A 17,212-nucleotide genomic window follows, 5' to 3' on the forward strand; every position below is an offset into this window, starting at 1 on the left:
GGGCCAGTAGATGAGGGACATCCCACTCAGCCTTATCAGGGAAGATTTAGCCCTGAGACATGGGGCTTCATTATCAGGAGCTGTCTCCCCTTACACCATTGTTTCTGTCACGTAGCAAACTTGCTAGTAAAGTTTCTCCCCCTGCCTGTTTGACACCCTAGGTTTGGCGAGGAATTCTCCAGGAAGAACCACTGTTCCCTTGAGCTCTGGGTGTGTGTTCCCCAGCCTCTCGCTCCACAGACCCCCTGAAGGGGTCGGGCCTCAAGCCTGAGCAGTGGGGCTCCCAGATAGGAGGAGAAACTTGAAGGCTTCTCTACACTCAACCTCCAGGGAACTCAGCACCTGAGTCTCAGCTCTTTCTATTCTATTTGATTCAAAGCACATTTATTAAGCACCTACTATGTTCAAGGCACCAGTAAAAGTCCCTCTTACTCATCCTAACTGAGCAGTGCTAGCTTGGTGGATCCACCTCAATTTTTCTTTGTCCTTGTCAGGTCAGGCTGGACCAAAATGGACCAAAATGGATGGCTTCCTGTCCTCCTCTCTTGCTGGGCCTTCTTCCATCATCATGCCTTTGTTCACATTGACCCCCCCCCCCCAGGTCTACAATGGTCTCCCCATCCATCTCCAGCTGTAGGAGTCCCTTTCTAATATCTGAAGGCCCAACTCAGCTGCTATCTCTTCCTGATCACCTCTTTACTATTCCCTAGATGAAGGTGAGCTCTCTCTCTGACCTCTTCTGCTTTTACATCATTTGCCTTCCCACCGTAGTTATTTACTTTCCTCCTATCAGATCATAAGTTTCCTGAGAGCACTTGGCATATATTAGGCTCATATTTGTTGACAACCTAGTTCAATGTCTTCATAGTCCTGGCTCATCAGAAACAGCATGATATAATGAAAAAGGAACTGGATATCATACATGGCTTCAACAGTAGCCATGTAGCCCTGGGCAAGTCATTTTGCCCTATCTGAAGCTCAGTTTCCTCATCTGTAAAATGGGGTTAAAAAAATACCTGCACTTTCTATGTCACAGGTTTGCAGTGAGGAAAATGTGTTAGAAGCCCCGTGAGCTGTTGTTACTTCCTTCACAAGCATACTGTTCGAGGGCAGGATCTGTACCATTGTCTACTTTTACATCCCGAGTGCAGAATTCTGGGCTTTGCTCCTAGAAGGTACTTAATATATGTTTATTGATGAAGGAATTCCATGACCGCAGACCCCCATGGGAATGAGAACATGCTCAGGGAGAAAAACAGCTCCAATTCAAAAAACAAACAAAAAAAACCAACCCAGCTCCATCCATGGTCCTTATTCAGGGAAAGAACAGAAAGGCGCTGGGTCTGCAGGCAGAGAAACTTGGTCTGGACATGGTTCAGCCAACTACTACGTGTGGCTTCAGAGCTTCCTCATTTGTAACAGGAAAGGGTTGGACTAGACAACATCTAACTTCCCTCCCAAGCCATGGGTCCCCGCCCCCAACGCCACGGCCACACACTCACTGTTATACGCAGAGTCCTCGGCTGCGGTGAGATCTGTCAGTTTCTTCATAGGTTTTTCCACAGGAACGACTTTATTTCCATTCATCTTCCAAAGCATCTATGGGGACCAAGAAGGACCCAGAATCAGAGGACGAACCAGGTCGGAGATCACCCAATGGGGAGGAAGAAAGCATGGGCAGGCCAGGGAGATGGGGAAGAAGAGACACAGGGAGGTCAGAGGTAGAGAAGAGGAAGACAAAGGAGGAGAGAAGAAGCAGTCAGAATCATTGGAGCTTCTGGGTACCATGTTGGTACAGAGCCTGAGGAAAGGGGATGGATGTCTGCCGGTTCAACAACCGAGGGTTTACAGCTGGTCTCACAGACTTTCAGAGTGGAGATCTTTCTTTTCTGCTAGACCCTTTTTTTTAGGGCTAGAGCTGGGGGCCTGGAAAGTCCAGTTCAGCTGGGATGACCATGATGTGGTGCAGTGGCCCCTACCAAAGAGGCTTGAGATGGTCTGATGTGTAAGACATGCCTATATGGGACCAGTGCAGGGACCTGAATGGCTTCCTCTGGCCTCTTCCCCTCTTCTTTAGACAGGAAATGGGGTCCCTCTCTGCTGTTCAGGCAGACAGGCATGTCCTACTGGACAGGTGAGGGTGGCTGTATAGGAACCCAGAGCAGAAGAGGTCTGTTCTGGCCTAGGAACTCAAATCTCCCCCAATCATTGAGACCTAGTTTGTTCAAAAGCCTAGTGGGAAGTGGAGGTGGGAGAAGCTCAAATCAGGCTCTTTCTGCTTTGAGGAGGATTCCAGTGATTCTCAAGTGGTATCCACTCACCTGACAGCACAGGATCACCAGAATGAAGAAAATTTCTTTCCAAAAGCAGACACAGCTGTAAAATACAAAGAAACAAGGAGCTTTGGGATGTGAGTCTGACTCCCTGGGGAGTTTCTGGGGATACTGAAGTTAGGGAAGGCTGCCTTTCTTAGAAAGGAGGAGCATCCCTGGCCTTCCCACCTGTCTAACTCAACCTTCCTTCTCCCTGCACAATGCTCAGCCTGAACTCCTGAACAGGCTCTCTCCCCATTACCTCTTTCTCAGCCTGGGCTCATGTAATCCACCCAACATTTATTCAACATTCTCCTGTTCTTACAGGCTCAGCCTTTTACACACTTGCATGCACAAACGCGTGTGCACACACACACACACACACACACACTCTCTCTCTGTGTCTCTTTCTGTCTCTCTGTGTCTCTGTCTCTGTCTCTCTCCCTAACTCCCCGCCCAAGATGTGGATTGTACCTAGAAGGGGAGCATTGTTCTAACTTTCTTAGACAACAGGCCCTCATCTCCTCCTGTTCTTACTGCTGAGGCCAGAGCCAGGTGAGAGGCAGTGGGGGGAGGATGAGAGAACCTATTCAAGACTCCAGTTCTAGCAGATTTAAGCTAGCTTTTCTGGGCCCTGACATCCTGAGTCCAATGGAACATGGTACAGTTGGAGAATCCCAGGCCACTGTCAGAGTCCCTAGATTCTGGTGGTGACAGAAGCCTTCCTAAGTCCCAGGGCCAACTCTAGAAAAACTGAACCAGAGTGACTGGGGAAGACTGGAGGCAGCTTTTCATAATCTCTTCTGCTAATGGCTTCTGGTACAGCTGCCCCACTGGCATCTCTGTTAGAGAGAAGGAAAGTTAGAGGTGGGATGGTAAGGTGGAAAGAGCAGCTGGATGTCTTATCAGAGTACCTGGGCCTCAGTTTCCTCATCTGTAAAATGATGGGATTGAATTCAAAGATTTTGGAGATTTTTTCCTAGCTCTCTACTTATGATCCTGGGTTCAGACTGTGGCTGTGCTATTGACCAACTGTGTCATTTTGTGTAAGTCACTTCCTCTCTATGGGCTTCACTGAAATGAAGGGTCAGGTTTGGGTCCTGGGACGTTGGGGTTGGACTTTTAGGAAATGTTTAGAGTCCAGCTATACCTTCAGTCAGTTTGCCTGCTTGTTCTGCTGCCCCTCCAGGAAGGATTTTGGAGAACACACTATCTCCATCGGCCCCAGGCTGGCCCGTAGGGGCTCCCGATGCTGGTGGGACTCCCCCAGTCTTTGCTCCCATTTTTGTACCTGAGGAAGAAATTCAAAACCCTGGGTGATTCCAAACCATCCATTGGTCCCTACTGGAGGGCCACACCACCAATACCACTGGATACCCCAAACAGGTCATGTGGTCTTAGCTTTCCCTTTTTCTTCTCTGGGATGGAGAATCCTCAAAGATTGGGGACAGTCACAAAGCTGTATGTTTCTGAATCTGACCAGATGGAATAAGGATATGAAATGTGGTGCCAGGAGAACAGGAGGAGGAAGAAGAGGATGGAGGAGGAGGAAGGGGAAAGGAGGAGATAAGGGAGAGAACAATGAAAAAAAATTCCCCAAATGTGAGGGGAAAACTGGGAGGTGAGAATAGGAGGAAGGAGACTGGGAAGGAATGTGCTCCAGAATCCCACAAGGGCAAAGCTAAAGTTAGAAGATAACACTTCTATTTAGGGCTCCTGCACTGTGTACCAGGGTTACCTCGATAACACCTGGTCTGCTTGTGGTCCCCTCTGACCCTGAGCTCCCCTTTTCTGATTCATTTGTCTGTAGCAAATCCTCCATTGGCAGCAAATGTACCTCCAAGGACAGGAGAATTAGGCCCTTGGCCAAACGTCTCTCAGTCATGAATCAACAGAAGTTGGGGCTGATTCTAGTCAGAGTGGAGGCAGGCGGCATCCTGTGCTGCAGCTAGGGCTGAAGTCTCACCTGCAGTGGTGGCCCCCTGTGGCTGGGCATGCGGGACCCTTCCCTGCTGCTGCTGCTGCTGCTGCACTTTGGCTGTGGGTTTGGAGCTGTCCAGTTGATCAGCTTTCAGCTGCAATATTAAAGTATCCTTAGTTAGGACCAGGACTTCTGGGCACATCCACTTCCTACCTGCCCCTCCTCCCATTCCTTGACCATTTGGGCCCAGAATAAGCCCAGAGTCCAGGAACAGACCTTCACCACAAGAGTGTGGTGCCTGGGCCACAGGTGATCAGGACATCTGTAAAGAGGAATGGGGCAAGTGGGTACCACCCACTTAATCCCAGTTCAGCAGTTCCCAAGGTTCTTAAGGGAAGGATGGAGGCTGAGGGCAGGACAAAAGAGTAGAGAGAAGTTGACCAGGCCAAGAGGCAACTACATCTGGGTCTGGACTTAGGAGGACAGTGTGGGACAATTCCTGGAATAAGGAGAAGCCATGTGCCCTGCAAAGTGGAGGGCCTAGAATGGCTGAGGTTGGCATGGATTCCAGGTGAAGGCTCTTCAAGGCCTAAGTGTTAGCGGAGTGAGTCCATTCCCCCCAGGACAGGGAGTTAAGGAAGCCCAGGCTTTATCTTTATGGAAGATTCTGCTGAGGAAATCTGTCAGAACCACACAAGCTGAGCCATACACCTGATGAGGCCTTAGCTTTCAATACAGAGGTTAATAAGGGTGAAAGGTAGCTCTGGTATGAATCTACAGAGAGGACTGGTTAAAAAGCTGGTTTCTCTCTGGGTCTCAGTTTCCCCATTTATGAAATAATGGGGTTGGACTATGTAACTTTTAAGGGCCTTTACAGCTCCAAATCTTATGAACATGTGTGACTTGAAAGCCATGTAATAATCTCTCTGAGACTATTTCTTTAACTGTAAAAGGAGAGAAAGAGGCTGTGACCTCTGAGGTTTCTTCCAGTTCTACTGGTCGATGGGCATCTCTGTTTTGATCTAGGAAACACATGGAAGGGAACTTAAGACAAGGGCCAGACTGGGGCCTTTGAACATGGCTCACAGCACACGACTTCCATGGCAAGCAGAAGTTTTGTGTCCAGATAACACTGGGCTTCCTCCAGCTAATTTTGCTCTTGCCCACCCCCAAGATCACTTTCTTTTAGCCAGATGGTTTGTCTTTGTAGCCCGTATCTAAGATCCAGGCTTCCTTGGGACTTCTGAAGCTGCCCCCTGGGAAAGGGGTCTTACACAGGATCCAAGTAATCTTGACTGTTAGGTTAATAAAAGCACTGACTATGCTGAACTGTCTCTTTCATCCAGCCTCCCACTAGATGCTACCTACTATCAACCTCAACTTCCTGGGACTCCCAGCGGCTCTGCCATATATGTGGCAGCCAGGTTGGTGGGAGGGGAGAGAATGGGAAGATGAGGCCCCAGCAGAGGACCCCCAAACACTGAGTCATACTCACTGGGCCTGCAGGCTGGGCTCCTGCTGATGGGGTATGGCCTGGCACTGACTTGCCAGCCTGCTGACCAGCTGGGGGCTGTTGGCCCCGGGAAGGCTGCCCTGGGATCCCCTGCTGCTGCTGCTGCTGCAGCCGAGCTTGTGATGGCATCTGCTGTGTTTGAGACTGAGTTGGTTGTGTCCCATGGCTCATCTGCTGCTGCTGTGGTGGGGGTTGGCGTGACTGCTGCTGCCTGGAGGATTGTGGTGGCAGCGGCTGCTGGGAAGGTCCTGACGGAGGTTGCCTGGTCTGCTGCGGCTCAGACTTAGGTGGCTGAGCAGAGGGGCCAGACTGCATGGGCCGCTGAGCTTTTTTGGGCTCTGGGGGATGGTGGTAGGCCGCTGACTGGCGGGATGGCTGTGAGTATTCCGACTGAGAGCTGGGATAGGATGGCTGGCTCCTTGGGTCGGCCTGCTGAGCCTTCTTCTGAGAAGAAGGCTGCGAGTGAGGTCTGCCTTCATGGCGGCCAGAGTCTCGGGGGTGTGGCTTCGAGACCCTTCGAGAAGGCTCCTCACCCTGGTGGCGGGAAGAAGACCCCGAGGAGTGCCGGCCATAGTCCCCATGGTGCCGATGCTCTTTGGAAGAATGGCGGCCCTGTGGTCCATCATCGTGTAGCCACAGGTCCTCCTCAGGGGGCTCATCATAGTCATGATAAGTATGTTTGACAGAGGGTCTTTTCTGGGAGGAGGAGGAGGATGAGGAGTGACCACCATGATGTCTCAGCCTTTCTGAACGGGATTCTCGGGGCTTATCAAACCAGTCCGTCTCCTCCTGACCCAAGTGATAAGCTTCAGAAACCAAAAACAGATCACAGTCAATCTCTCGCTCGGGCATCGGGAATGGAGGCCAGGCTGAAGCCATGCAATAAAATGAGAGAATGCAAGCACCTCACCACATGCAAAAAAGAAAAGACAGAGCCCTTCCAAGCCTCGGACCCACCCTCCGGAGACCCAGAGAGAACATCACCACATGGGACACACACAGGCAGGACATGGGCAGGGTGGACACGGAACTGGGCGGACACGGAACTGGGCCATGCCCACACTGGGCCAATGGAAGCCCGCAGTGGGATGAGAGCATGGCACTGGCAGGCAAACAGCGGGGGCCCTCTACTGGTTTTGCACAAGCTCAGCCTTGAACATGCTCTGTCAGAAATCACCAAAGAGATCTGTTACCTTCGCTGTCTGAAACTACACAGTGGGAATCATCCAAGTTGTAACCTTCCTCATGCTTGTACGAGTGGGTCCTCGGCACATCTTTGATGTGTTCCTGGACATCAGGCAAGGAGTGACTGGAGCAGAATGGAGAGCAGCTGTCTCCAGCCCCGGGAGGGAGAGGCCCTCCCGAAGAGCGGGGCCCTCCCATAGACCTTCCTAAAGGACTGATGGGGCTTTCTTCTTCAGAAGCCTGGCTACGCATGGGGGGCCGGCCTCGGCTCTGGGACATGCTCAGAGACGATGGCTTCGAGCTGGCTTTCTGTAACCTCTCCATGCTCTCTCGCTCACGCTCGTAGGACTTGCCTCGGCTGCTCATGTCGTGGCTGGACCTCTCACTGCCATAACTCACGGACGATCTGGACCTGCTGCTGTATGCTCGATCGTCTTCCTCTATCAGGTCCCTGCTGGACACTCCATAGTACTTCTGCTGCTCATACACATTCTTCTTAAGGCCATAGGTGATCTCATCTTGAAACGTCTTGCCTCTGGAGGACATGCTGCCGCTGACTGAGGGCGTCGTGGGGCAGGAGGCCAGATCAGACTCCACGTCTCTGGCCTCTTCTATAGGTGAGAATTTGGAGATCTTTTGTTCTATGCCTTGTTTCCGATGCTTGCTGCGCTTTGATGAGATGACAGCAGGGGCCAGGTTCTTAGAGGAATGCTTCGGCCCTCCCGTACTGGAGCCGTGCTTCTCTGGCCGAGATGAGTGTCTGTAGTCACTGTCCCCGTAATAGTAGGAGGAGCCCCCTCCGCTGCCTGGCATCCTCCCATTACTCTCTGAGCTCCGGTGATAGCTGCCCTTCCCTCGGTGGTCAGCACTGTGGGGATCATATACATCCTCCTCAGATTCCTCCCCTTTTGAGTAGCAGCAGGGAACGCTGGGGCCTCCAGGCTCAGTCAGGTCACTTTTGTCCTTCGTGTGACGCCCTTCACTAACTTGGGGCCGGGGCTCTGGCTTCTGGCTTTCCACTGCTGAGGGCGTGCTCTCCTTGGTCAGCTCGCTGATGTCGTCAATCATCACGTAGTTCCTTGGAATGTTCTGCTCCAGGTTAGTGTACAATGATTCAGAAGAGTAAGCGGGAGCAGGGCTCGGGCTCACGCTGCTCCGGTCACTGGGCCTGGGGGGTTCTGGAGCCTTGTACTGGTCATAGCTGGTGGTCACTGCTGGTGCGCTGTACGTGGGCTCTGAAGGGGCCGAAGACATTACAGTTGGGGGTGCTGTGATCACTTCGTAGTTTGTAGGGACCTTTTGTTCCAAGTCAGCTAGTGAGGTCTGCCTTGGCTTCTGATGGGAGGCATGACTGTCAGATGGTTCTGGGAAGAGGGCATTTTGAGGGGGTGGGTGGGGCATTTGGCCCGGGTAAGTTGTCTGGGGCTGGTAGTGGGGAGTGGGACGGAAGTTCTGCTGGCCCTGGAGACCATGTTCAGGGGGGTAGCCTGCGCTTGGAGGGAAAGTAGGTGCTGGGTATGTGCTCTGAGCCGGGTAGGCAGCTACCTGGTTGGCCTGGAAGCCATTTTGAGTGGGGCCAGCACTGCCCACTGGGTACTGGGGAGGCTGGAAGCGGGTGTGCTGGAAGGCTGTGGGGGCTGGGGGAGGACCCTGCCCTGGAGGGTACTGATAGGGAGGGTAAGAGGAGGCCGATGTGTATTGAGTGGCTGCAAAGTCAGAATACTGGTTGGCTGGAGCTGTGCTAGGCCTCACATGGACAGCCCCACTCTCATATCCAGCGAGGCGCAAATTGTTGAGCTCGCTATCCGACATGTAGTCACGATTTTCCCCAAGGCACCGAAGATAGGGGTAATCTCTGCCAGCGCGGTCCTTCATCAGGGACCCCTTCCTCTGAGTGATTCCTAACTCCAGGTACTTCAGCTTGGCATCAATTTCCTTCTCTTCCTCGTCCAGCTCGGCCTGCTTCTTTCTCAGTTTCGTGGACTCATGCTCCACCAGCTTGAGGTCACGGTCCAGCTCCTTGAGGAGGCTGGCTTTGGTTACCTGGACGGGTGGCCCTGCCAGGCCCTTCTGAAGGAGGCTGGCCATGTACATCTGGGAATGTGCTTGGCTTGGGAGGGGCATATGGGCCTCCTCTGGAGGGGGACTGGGCAGTGTCCGTTTCACCTTTCGAATGAGGGTGTTAGCCTGAAATGCTGACATCTAAGGAGCAAAGGAGAGAGGCCTGGATATAATAACTGAGAGGATTTATGCACCAGAGATAAAAATACTTGAAGGATCTTCAGTTATTATCATGCTAATAATAAACACCTCAGGACTAAAAAAATGCCTTCCCCAACCATGAGAAGAAGGAAGGGGCCATGGGAACAACACTGGTCTGACTGACAGACCTATTCTTGGCTTGGTCACTGACCTTAGGCAAGTCATGTCCCTATTTCAGGGTGTTAGCTTTCCCATCTATAAAATGAAGTTGTACTAAAGATGTACCCAATTTGTATCTCTTAAGACTAGAAAAATATAATTTTCATGTCATACCTACAGGATGCAAGCTTTATCACTCCCACTTGACTGACAGGCAAACTGAGGCCTAGAGAAGGGTGAAGTACTTGTCATTTAACTCATAAGTGGCAGCAATGCAATGTAGAATCCAGTCTTCTGACTCTAAGACCATTAAACTACACTGCCTCTCTACAAGTCTATAACAGCTGAGCTATGTTAGTCACTAAATGCCAGGGAACTGTCCTTTCTGAGCTGGCTCCAGGATTCCCAGGCCACATGTGGCACCTGGGCTAGAGGGAGGAGACCTAGGGCAAAGTGGGTCAGAAAAAGGAATGAGAGGCATGGGGTCGACAGGCTGGCCAGCTCATAGTGCTCCTGGGAGAACTTCTGGTAGCCATCAGTAGGGGTGACCAGGGAAGGGGTGATCTGAGGCATGAAAGTGCAGACAAGTGAACACTGGGTGCTTCCTGCTGCCACCTGCACAGGGTGAGCAGTGAGGTAACAGGCCCAGGCCGAATCACTTGGAGTCAGCTGCTGCGTGAGAAAGCTCTAACTGCAGGATTTCACAGCTCCTGACTCAAAGCTCCTGACTCCAAGAATGAGGAACAGAGAACTGGGCCACAGCATGTGATGCCTATAGGATGTTGGCAGTGGCAGCAGAAGTGGTGACAGCAGTGGGGAGACCTAAATCAAGATGTCTCTGCTGAGTCCAGAAGCTCACCTCCCTCGCCTATGCCACAGTGAGGTCCACTGAGGACCACTCCATTCCACACTTTCCCTGAACCAAACCTTCAACAGTGGCTAGCTCAGATCAGTGGCCCTGGTCATTGGGGTAAGATTCCCCCCAAGGCTGGTATTCAGGTGACCTCAGATTACAATGAACAGCCAATGAATATTCCCTGGACAAGGAAGCAGACAGGAGAGGGTAGGAAGGGGGCAAACTGAACAAGGGGGATGGGAGGGTGCTGCCAGTTAGGTGGCCCTAAGCTCTGTTCCCCCTTGTTGCCTTGGTGACAGTAGGGGGTTGGGGGAGGTAAGAGAAGGAAGGGGCTACATGATGAATGCCAGGTCTTTTTTTTGCACCAGCTGGTAATACCATCTACTCCTCCCACCTGCTCCCTGAGTCACTATAGAGCTAGGTACCACCCTCCCCCAACCCTGAGCACAGTCCCGAGGGTGAGCACCCTGATTTGCCACACCCTATTGATGGCTCTCGTCCCAGACAGGGTCCTTTTACCAATCTGAAACCTCAAATGTCAAGTCCCGTTGAGGCTGTGGTCAGGCTAAGCATGGGGGCCCTAGATAGGCTGCCACTTTCTCGAAAGGAGGTATGAGTGGGAAGGAGCTGGAGGAGACATCTGCTGAAGCTTTTTTACCGTATGGAACTGGGAAAAAATGCACCATGATTACAGAGCTAAAATGTGTACCATTTTCAAAGTGAGAAGGTGAAAAGTAGGATTTGCTGCTTTCAGTCGCTGGCAGGGGCTCCTGGCTAGATTTCTCTTGGACTCCCTTCCTTGGAAATATTGTCTGAGCTCCCAGCCTCTTTGAGGTAGGCTAGCTGAGAGGCTCTGTGGAACATGCCATATGCCAGAGTCTTGCTCTGGGTTGATTGTATTGGGGTATTCCTTTGGGGAGAAGAGTCTCTACCTTTAACTGCTTTTCCATCCATTACGTCTTTCTTCCTGGCCACCTCAGAGGAAGAGCTTACTAACCCTTTACTTTTCCAAGGCTACATACATGCCTTTGATCCCACCCCATCACCTCTGGGACTTTGCTTTGTCTATCACATACTCTATCTTCTCCCTCTCTACTGCCTGCAGACAAACTCAAGTCTCCCCTATCCTAAGTAAAAACTTGGATTAGAACTTGTTAGGAAAGGTTAACACCAATCTATAATATAAGGGAAAGAGAAGTGTTGGTGTAGAAGAAGCCTTGAACTGTGAAAATCAAGAGACCTGTGTTTAAATTTTGGTTCTGATACACACCAGCTAGGATTCTGGACAAGTGACTTAACTTCAATGCCTCAGTTTAATCATCTGTAACATGGAGATATCATGGAGTTGTGAGAGAAGTGCTTGGTCAACTGTAAAGCTCCACAGAAAGATGATCTGTTGTTATTATGAGCTGCGGGGGTGTGAGGCTGAATTAATTTTTCCTAGGTTATGGATGCAATTGTAACTCATCTTGGATGAGGTCTTCTTCTTCCCTCGTGGGAAAGCAGCTGTTTAGACATGCAGGGATGTCCAGGTGGGATGCCAAAAGCATCTTGACAATAAGAAAGGCTTCCTGATTGAGAGTGACCTTGGAATTGGAGGAGGTGAGTGAGTTTGGTGCAGAGTGCCTAGGTGGGCCAATCTCCAGATTAGAGACCGTAGGAGCAGGGGTGTTTTGGACTCTCTCTTCTGGGGCCAGAGTAGAGGCATGCTTTCCCAGCTTAGGGAACCATGAGATTGAGCTAGGCTTGGGAAATACGAACTACAGAATAGCTTCGCAAGCTTGGGTCCTCTCCAGTCTTGGCTGAGTAGAATATTTTATACACACTTCTAATTTTCTTATCTTGGCATTTCTGAATTTATATATTCTTTTCCCCTTGTAAATAAAACCCCTAGAAAATGCACATTTGTGGGTCGAGAGCGTGTGGCAGACAGGGGGAGGAAGAAAGGAGGGAGGGAATGTCAGAACTAGGCACGGAGATATGCTGGCAGCAGCCAAGGGAAAGACTGATTGGAATAAAGTATAATAGAGAAAAGTTCAGGAACTTAGTATCCCAAGCCAGGGTTCACATTTATTTATCAAGGTTCACAAATGAGTAAAAGAGGATGGACTATCTAAGCTAAGGATAAGAGTTCCCTCAAATGGGAAGCCCGAGAAAATGAGATGCTGAAAATGGAAAGAAAAATCATTCCAATGACAAAGAAAAGAAGTTGCCTCAAGATAAGGATGTGGATGCACAAGGAGCTCCTCTAATCAACTCCTATTTTAAGGCATATTTAGCAAGGGTCGAGGTTGAAGGATGATTCTAAAAGCATGGCACAGTCCAGGAGGAACAGTGTCACTACTAGGGCACCAAAGCTCAGGATGAGTTGAGGCTAGTAAAGAATACTAAGCATAAGGAAAAAAAAGAATTCCTTCCTCCCTCCTTCCCTTCTCTTTTTCTTCCTTCCTTCCTTTTCTTCATTCCTTCCTTCCTTCCTTCCAGAATTGGAGAAGGGTTAAAGAGGATAGGGTCACTGCTAGGAGAGGTGGGGGGATGATAATAGGTGATGGTGAAAAGGCAGAACTCTTACTGTTTCTGTTTTTTCTCCCAAGGGGAATGATCTTTGGATTGACAAGGATAAAACACAAATGGTTAATGGGAAATTGAAACCCAAGAGAAACGAGGAGACAGTAATAGGGCACCTAGATAACTAATAAATTCAAGTTCCCTAGGCTCAGGGTACTGAAAGAAGTGGCAGATGTGATGGGTGAGCTGAGGTCTTTGGAAGATCATGGAGGATGAGACAAACACCCTAGAATTGGAGAAGAGAAGGGAAGAAAGGGAATAAGCATTTATATAGCACCTACTATGTGTCAAGCATGGCGCCAAGTCCTTTTAACAATATTATCTCATTTGATTTGGAGAAGGGGAAATACCCAATTTTGCATAAAGGGAAAAGGGTAGCATCTATCAATGAGCTTAACTTTAACTCCTGGCTTAGTTTTAAAATCTGTTTTTAAAGGAAATATATTATTTGAGGCAGAATGGCATAGGGGTTCTTAGCTTATTTTGTGCCACAGACCCTTTTTCAGAATCATGTTTTTAAATAATTCAAGGAAATGCTAAGTTCCAGACAGAGATTAGTGAAAGTAAGTATGTGATTATTTTTTCCATCTAAACTCAGAGACTCCCTGCAATAAATCCGGGGGTCTGTGGACCCCAGGTTAAAAACCTTCATTGTAGTGGGTACAGTGCTAGGGTGGAACTAAGAAGACCTGGGTTTGTACTGTGTCTCTGATGCTTACTGGCTGTGTGCCCCAGGTAACTCCTTAGGATTTCTCTATTAAGTCTGAGAACAGTATGATTTGGGTCAGTAGAGGGTTGTTTCCACACCAGGAATTGCCCATGCTGACAAAAATCAGAGATCCTTTTTTACTAAAGGAATGGTCAAAGGAAAGGAATTTCTGTACCGGGAGTTCTTTGCAGAAATTAAATCACAGGTTCAAGTCAAAATCACAATACTAATTATTAGCATTAGCATTGTTAGACCTGGGATCAAGTCCTAGTTCTAAAGTTTTCTGTCTCTTCTGGGACTTTGCTCGTTAGGACATTCCCTCTCTTATTCCTTTCTACTAAATTCTTCCCTCCTGCCTAAACATCTGCTTAGGTCCTCTGGATTTAAACAACAGTGACAATGACCAAAACCCCTTCCCTTGGCTCTGCCAAGTCTATCAGACGATCATCCTCTATCTCTCTCCCTGTGGACTTCAAGAAAGAATCAGCAACGCCTCCTCCCTCTGCCTCTCTAGCCCCTGCTCAGCCTCTTGTAATCTGGCTCCCTTACTGCTCTGTGGAAGCTTCTCTTTCGAAGGCAACAAAAGACTTCTGAATTTCCAAATCTAATCAGTCAGAAGGTACGGATTGAGACAGGGACAAAAGAATGTCCATGCTGTGGAATTATAATGATATAATGGGCAGAAGAGAGGGGAGGAAATGTATCTTCCGCACTTCACTGCAGAGCCTGGGAGTCTGTGGCCATGAAACATCCGAGGTACTGGCTGGTGCAGTGGACATAGCACTGGGCCTAGAGTCAGGACTAGACCTGAGTTCAAATTCTGCCTGAGATATTTCCTAGCGGTAGGCTAGTCACTTTACCTCTCCTTGTAAAACAGGAGCAAAAACAGCACCTACTTTCCAGAGTTGGTGGTGGTGGTGTTGGAGATAATGTTTGTAAAATGCTTTGTAAACCTTAAAGCCTGTGTAAATACTAGCCTAGATTGTCCATGTACTATTGACATGGTGACTGGTTTTGCCTTTTTTCTCCTCTTTTTTTTAATCTTTGTTACCAGGGATGATTTACGGCATAGAAGAGGAAGAAAAGAAATAGTGAGAAATGAAAAGGAGATAAATTAAAAAAAGAACCCCCAATCCAATGGACTTTTTTTTCAGGCCCTGTTCACTTTGACCTTTTTGTAGCACTTGAACAACAGCCCAATCTCTTCTTGCTGTCCTCTCCTCCCTGGGCTTCGGTGACACTGTTCTCTCTTGATTCCCTCCCCTCCTTAGTTTCTTTCCTTGGCTTGGTTGATCTTCTTCCATCTTTCCCCTTGGTGTGACTATCTTTGGCACACCTCTCTCTACCATCTCCCTTGATGAATTAAACAACACTCACAGATAGAGATTATCACCTCTATGCACATGACTCCAAATCTTTATTTACAGGTCAGACTTTGGGGCACCTCAGCTACACTTATTTTAAACATAAAACTGTATTGGGATCTTTGGGTCTTACATCGCCTATATTTGCTTCTCTTGTCATCCCAGAGAACCATTTCTCATGAAGGGAGGAAGGAGGAAGGAAGGAAGAAGAAGAAAAGTTCCACAAGATTAAACTATATGCCATAAAAGTCTGCTAGGATATGCAGTATACCCCATACCCACAGTCCCTCACTTCTGCAAAGGCCTGGCAGTGGGCGAGATGGCTTCTCCTCTCTCTTCTTTAGGACCAAAATTAGTCATTCTAATCCTGAAGCCATTTTCAGCTGCCTGCTGGACATCTCTACCTCCTGTTCTACCAACAACTCCAACTCAACATGTCCCAAGCAGAGCTAGTCATCTTTGCCTGGCTTTCCTCCAGACTTCCCTCTTTGTGTTGATGCCAAAATTAATTAACCTTCTACCTCCTCAGGCTTGAAACCTTGGTGTTATCTTGGACTTTTCTGTATCTTCCTGCATTCAAACAGTTGCTAAGCCCTGTGAATTCTGCCTTTGCTATCTCTTTCTTTTCTCCCTTCTCCATCCGTGCTATCGTCACCTCTGTTCAGGCTCTCATTGCCTCTTACCTGGACTATTAGAATAGTCTCTTAACAGAGCTCCCCTCCTTGAGTCTCTCTTGTCTCCAATCTTTCTTTTGTAGGATCTGGCCAAGTTATTCCCCAGATAAAAGCCTACAGTGGCTTTTGATGTGGCAAGATACCAACTTCTTGGCATTTTGGGCCCTTTACTCTCAAGCTCTGGCCTACCTTTCCAGCCTCTTCACATGCTCAATATTTTAGACAGACAGGGGCACTAGCTGAATCATGACATCCTTCTACCTTCTGCCTCTATACATTTGTGTAGGTCATTTATCTTCCATGCTTGGAAAATGCTTCTCCATTTCTGCTGAGATCTTTCTCTTCCTCAGAAAAGAGGTCATCACGTCTTCCATGAAGCCCCTCCTAATCCCTTCTGCCGCACTGATCCCGTCCTCTGTCTTTGAGCATGCTGCTCTCTTATCTCATTTGCCCATTCCATATAACATTGTGCCTAATGTTTATACACGTCTCAGTTTTCCTTCCTCCCCCTTTATACCGTATGTATCTTGAGGATGAGGACTATTGTTTTTTAATCTCTGTACTCTCAATGCCAACCACAGGATCATGCAAATGGCAGCCACTCCAAGAAATATTTAATGAACTGAATTAGGAGAATCAAGATGGAAGTGGCATTTGGTCTTGGTCTTCAAGGATGGGTAGGATTTCAACTGACTGAGTAAAGGTAGAGAGGCAAGAAAGCATAGGGTAGGGTTTGGGAAACAATGATTAAGCTAGGTCAGCAAGAGAGGTAATACGGTGTCCTTAAACAAGGGCAGATTTGGCATTAGAGGACCGAGATCTGAATTCTGGCTTTACAACATACTACTTAGGTGACCTTGGATGAGTCACAATTCATCCTGCCTTCAGTTTCCTGGTAGAGATTACCTCTAAGGTCCCTTCTAGTTCTAAATATGGGATCCTTTCACCCTATGAGTATGTAGTCTACAGTCCAGAGTTCACGGGGGGAACAGTAAGCGATCAGGTTGGCACCAGACCATAGATGACCTTGAGTGTTAATGTTTAAGGGACTGGACTTTATTCAGTGGGCAACAGGGAACAATTGAAGAACTTTAAGCAAGGCAGTGACAATGTCTTACAAACAACAATAACTATAGTCACTTTTAATGATAGTAACTGACATATATACACACACGTGTACATACGTGTGTGTATTTACATGTATATAGTATGTATCTTGAAGCTTTCTAAAGTACTTTCCCCATAACAATCCTATGAGGCAAGTGGTACATATATTATCATCCTCATTGTAGAGATGAGAAAAGTGAGACTCATAGAAGGAAAATGGCCCTGGAGTCATTCAGTTGGGGAGTGTCAGAGATGGAAACAGAAGCCAAGCCTGTTAGCTTTAAGTCTAGTTTTTCCACTAAACCATACAGAGCAGTACCATTTCTGGCTGCCAAAATGGCGCCAGATTTATTTATTCATCTGCAAGTATGTGTGGATTTGCATTCCCATGTAGGCTACCATCCTCTAGGAGCACAGATTAGGAACCATTTTGTACCTCTCCATTTGGAAGTTTATTGCTATAAACAAGCCTGTCTTCATGTGAGACCTCACATCTTCAGGTAAGGCAAAGGAAGGGTGGTGGGTTGTGAGAGCCAGGACTCCACACCTCTCCTGAGCTCCTCCTCCTATGCCAACTTTTCCCTTAGCTAAGGAAACATCACTGGCTCCTCCTATTTTCTTTCAAGGGCCAGAACAAGGTGC

The 17,212-nt window shown here is 48.6% G+C and overlaps 1 protein-coding gene across 1 annotated transcript in view; it reads right to left on the reverse strand.

The window, feature by feature from the left end:
- Nucleotides 1-17,212, reverse strand: part of BSN (bassoon presynaptic cytomatrix protein) — a 72,562-nt gene that overhangs the window by 10,613 nt on the left and 44,737 nt on the right. The window contains exons 4-9 of the mRNA XM_072650979.1: nt 6,940-9,133; nt 5,729-6,552; nt 4,279-4,387; nt 3,463-3,603; nt 2,322-2,376; nt 1,503-1,599 (exon numbers count right to left, since the gene is read on the reverse strand). Of these exons, the coding sequence (XP_072507080.1) occupies nt 2,336-2,376; nt 3,463-3,603; nt 4,279-4,387; nt 5,729-6,552; nt 6,940-9,133 (3,309 nt within the window). The 3' untranslated portion in view covers nt 1,503-1,599; nt 2,322-2,335. The remainder of the gene's footprint in view (nt 1-1,502; nt 1,600-2,321; nt 2,377-3,462; nt 3,604-4,278; nt 4,388-5,728; nt 6,553-6,939; nt 9,134-17,212) is intronic.

Source organism: Notamacropus eugenii, chromosome 1, assembly GCF_028372415.1.
Source record: "Notamacropus eugenii isolate mMacEug1 chromosome 1, mMacEug1.pri_v2, whole genome shotgun sequence".
Classification (NCBI taxonomy): Eukaryota; Metazoa; Chordata; class Mammalia; order Diprotodontia; family Macropodidae; genus Notamacropus; species Notamacropus eugenii.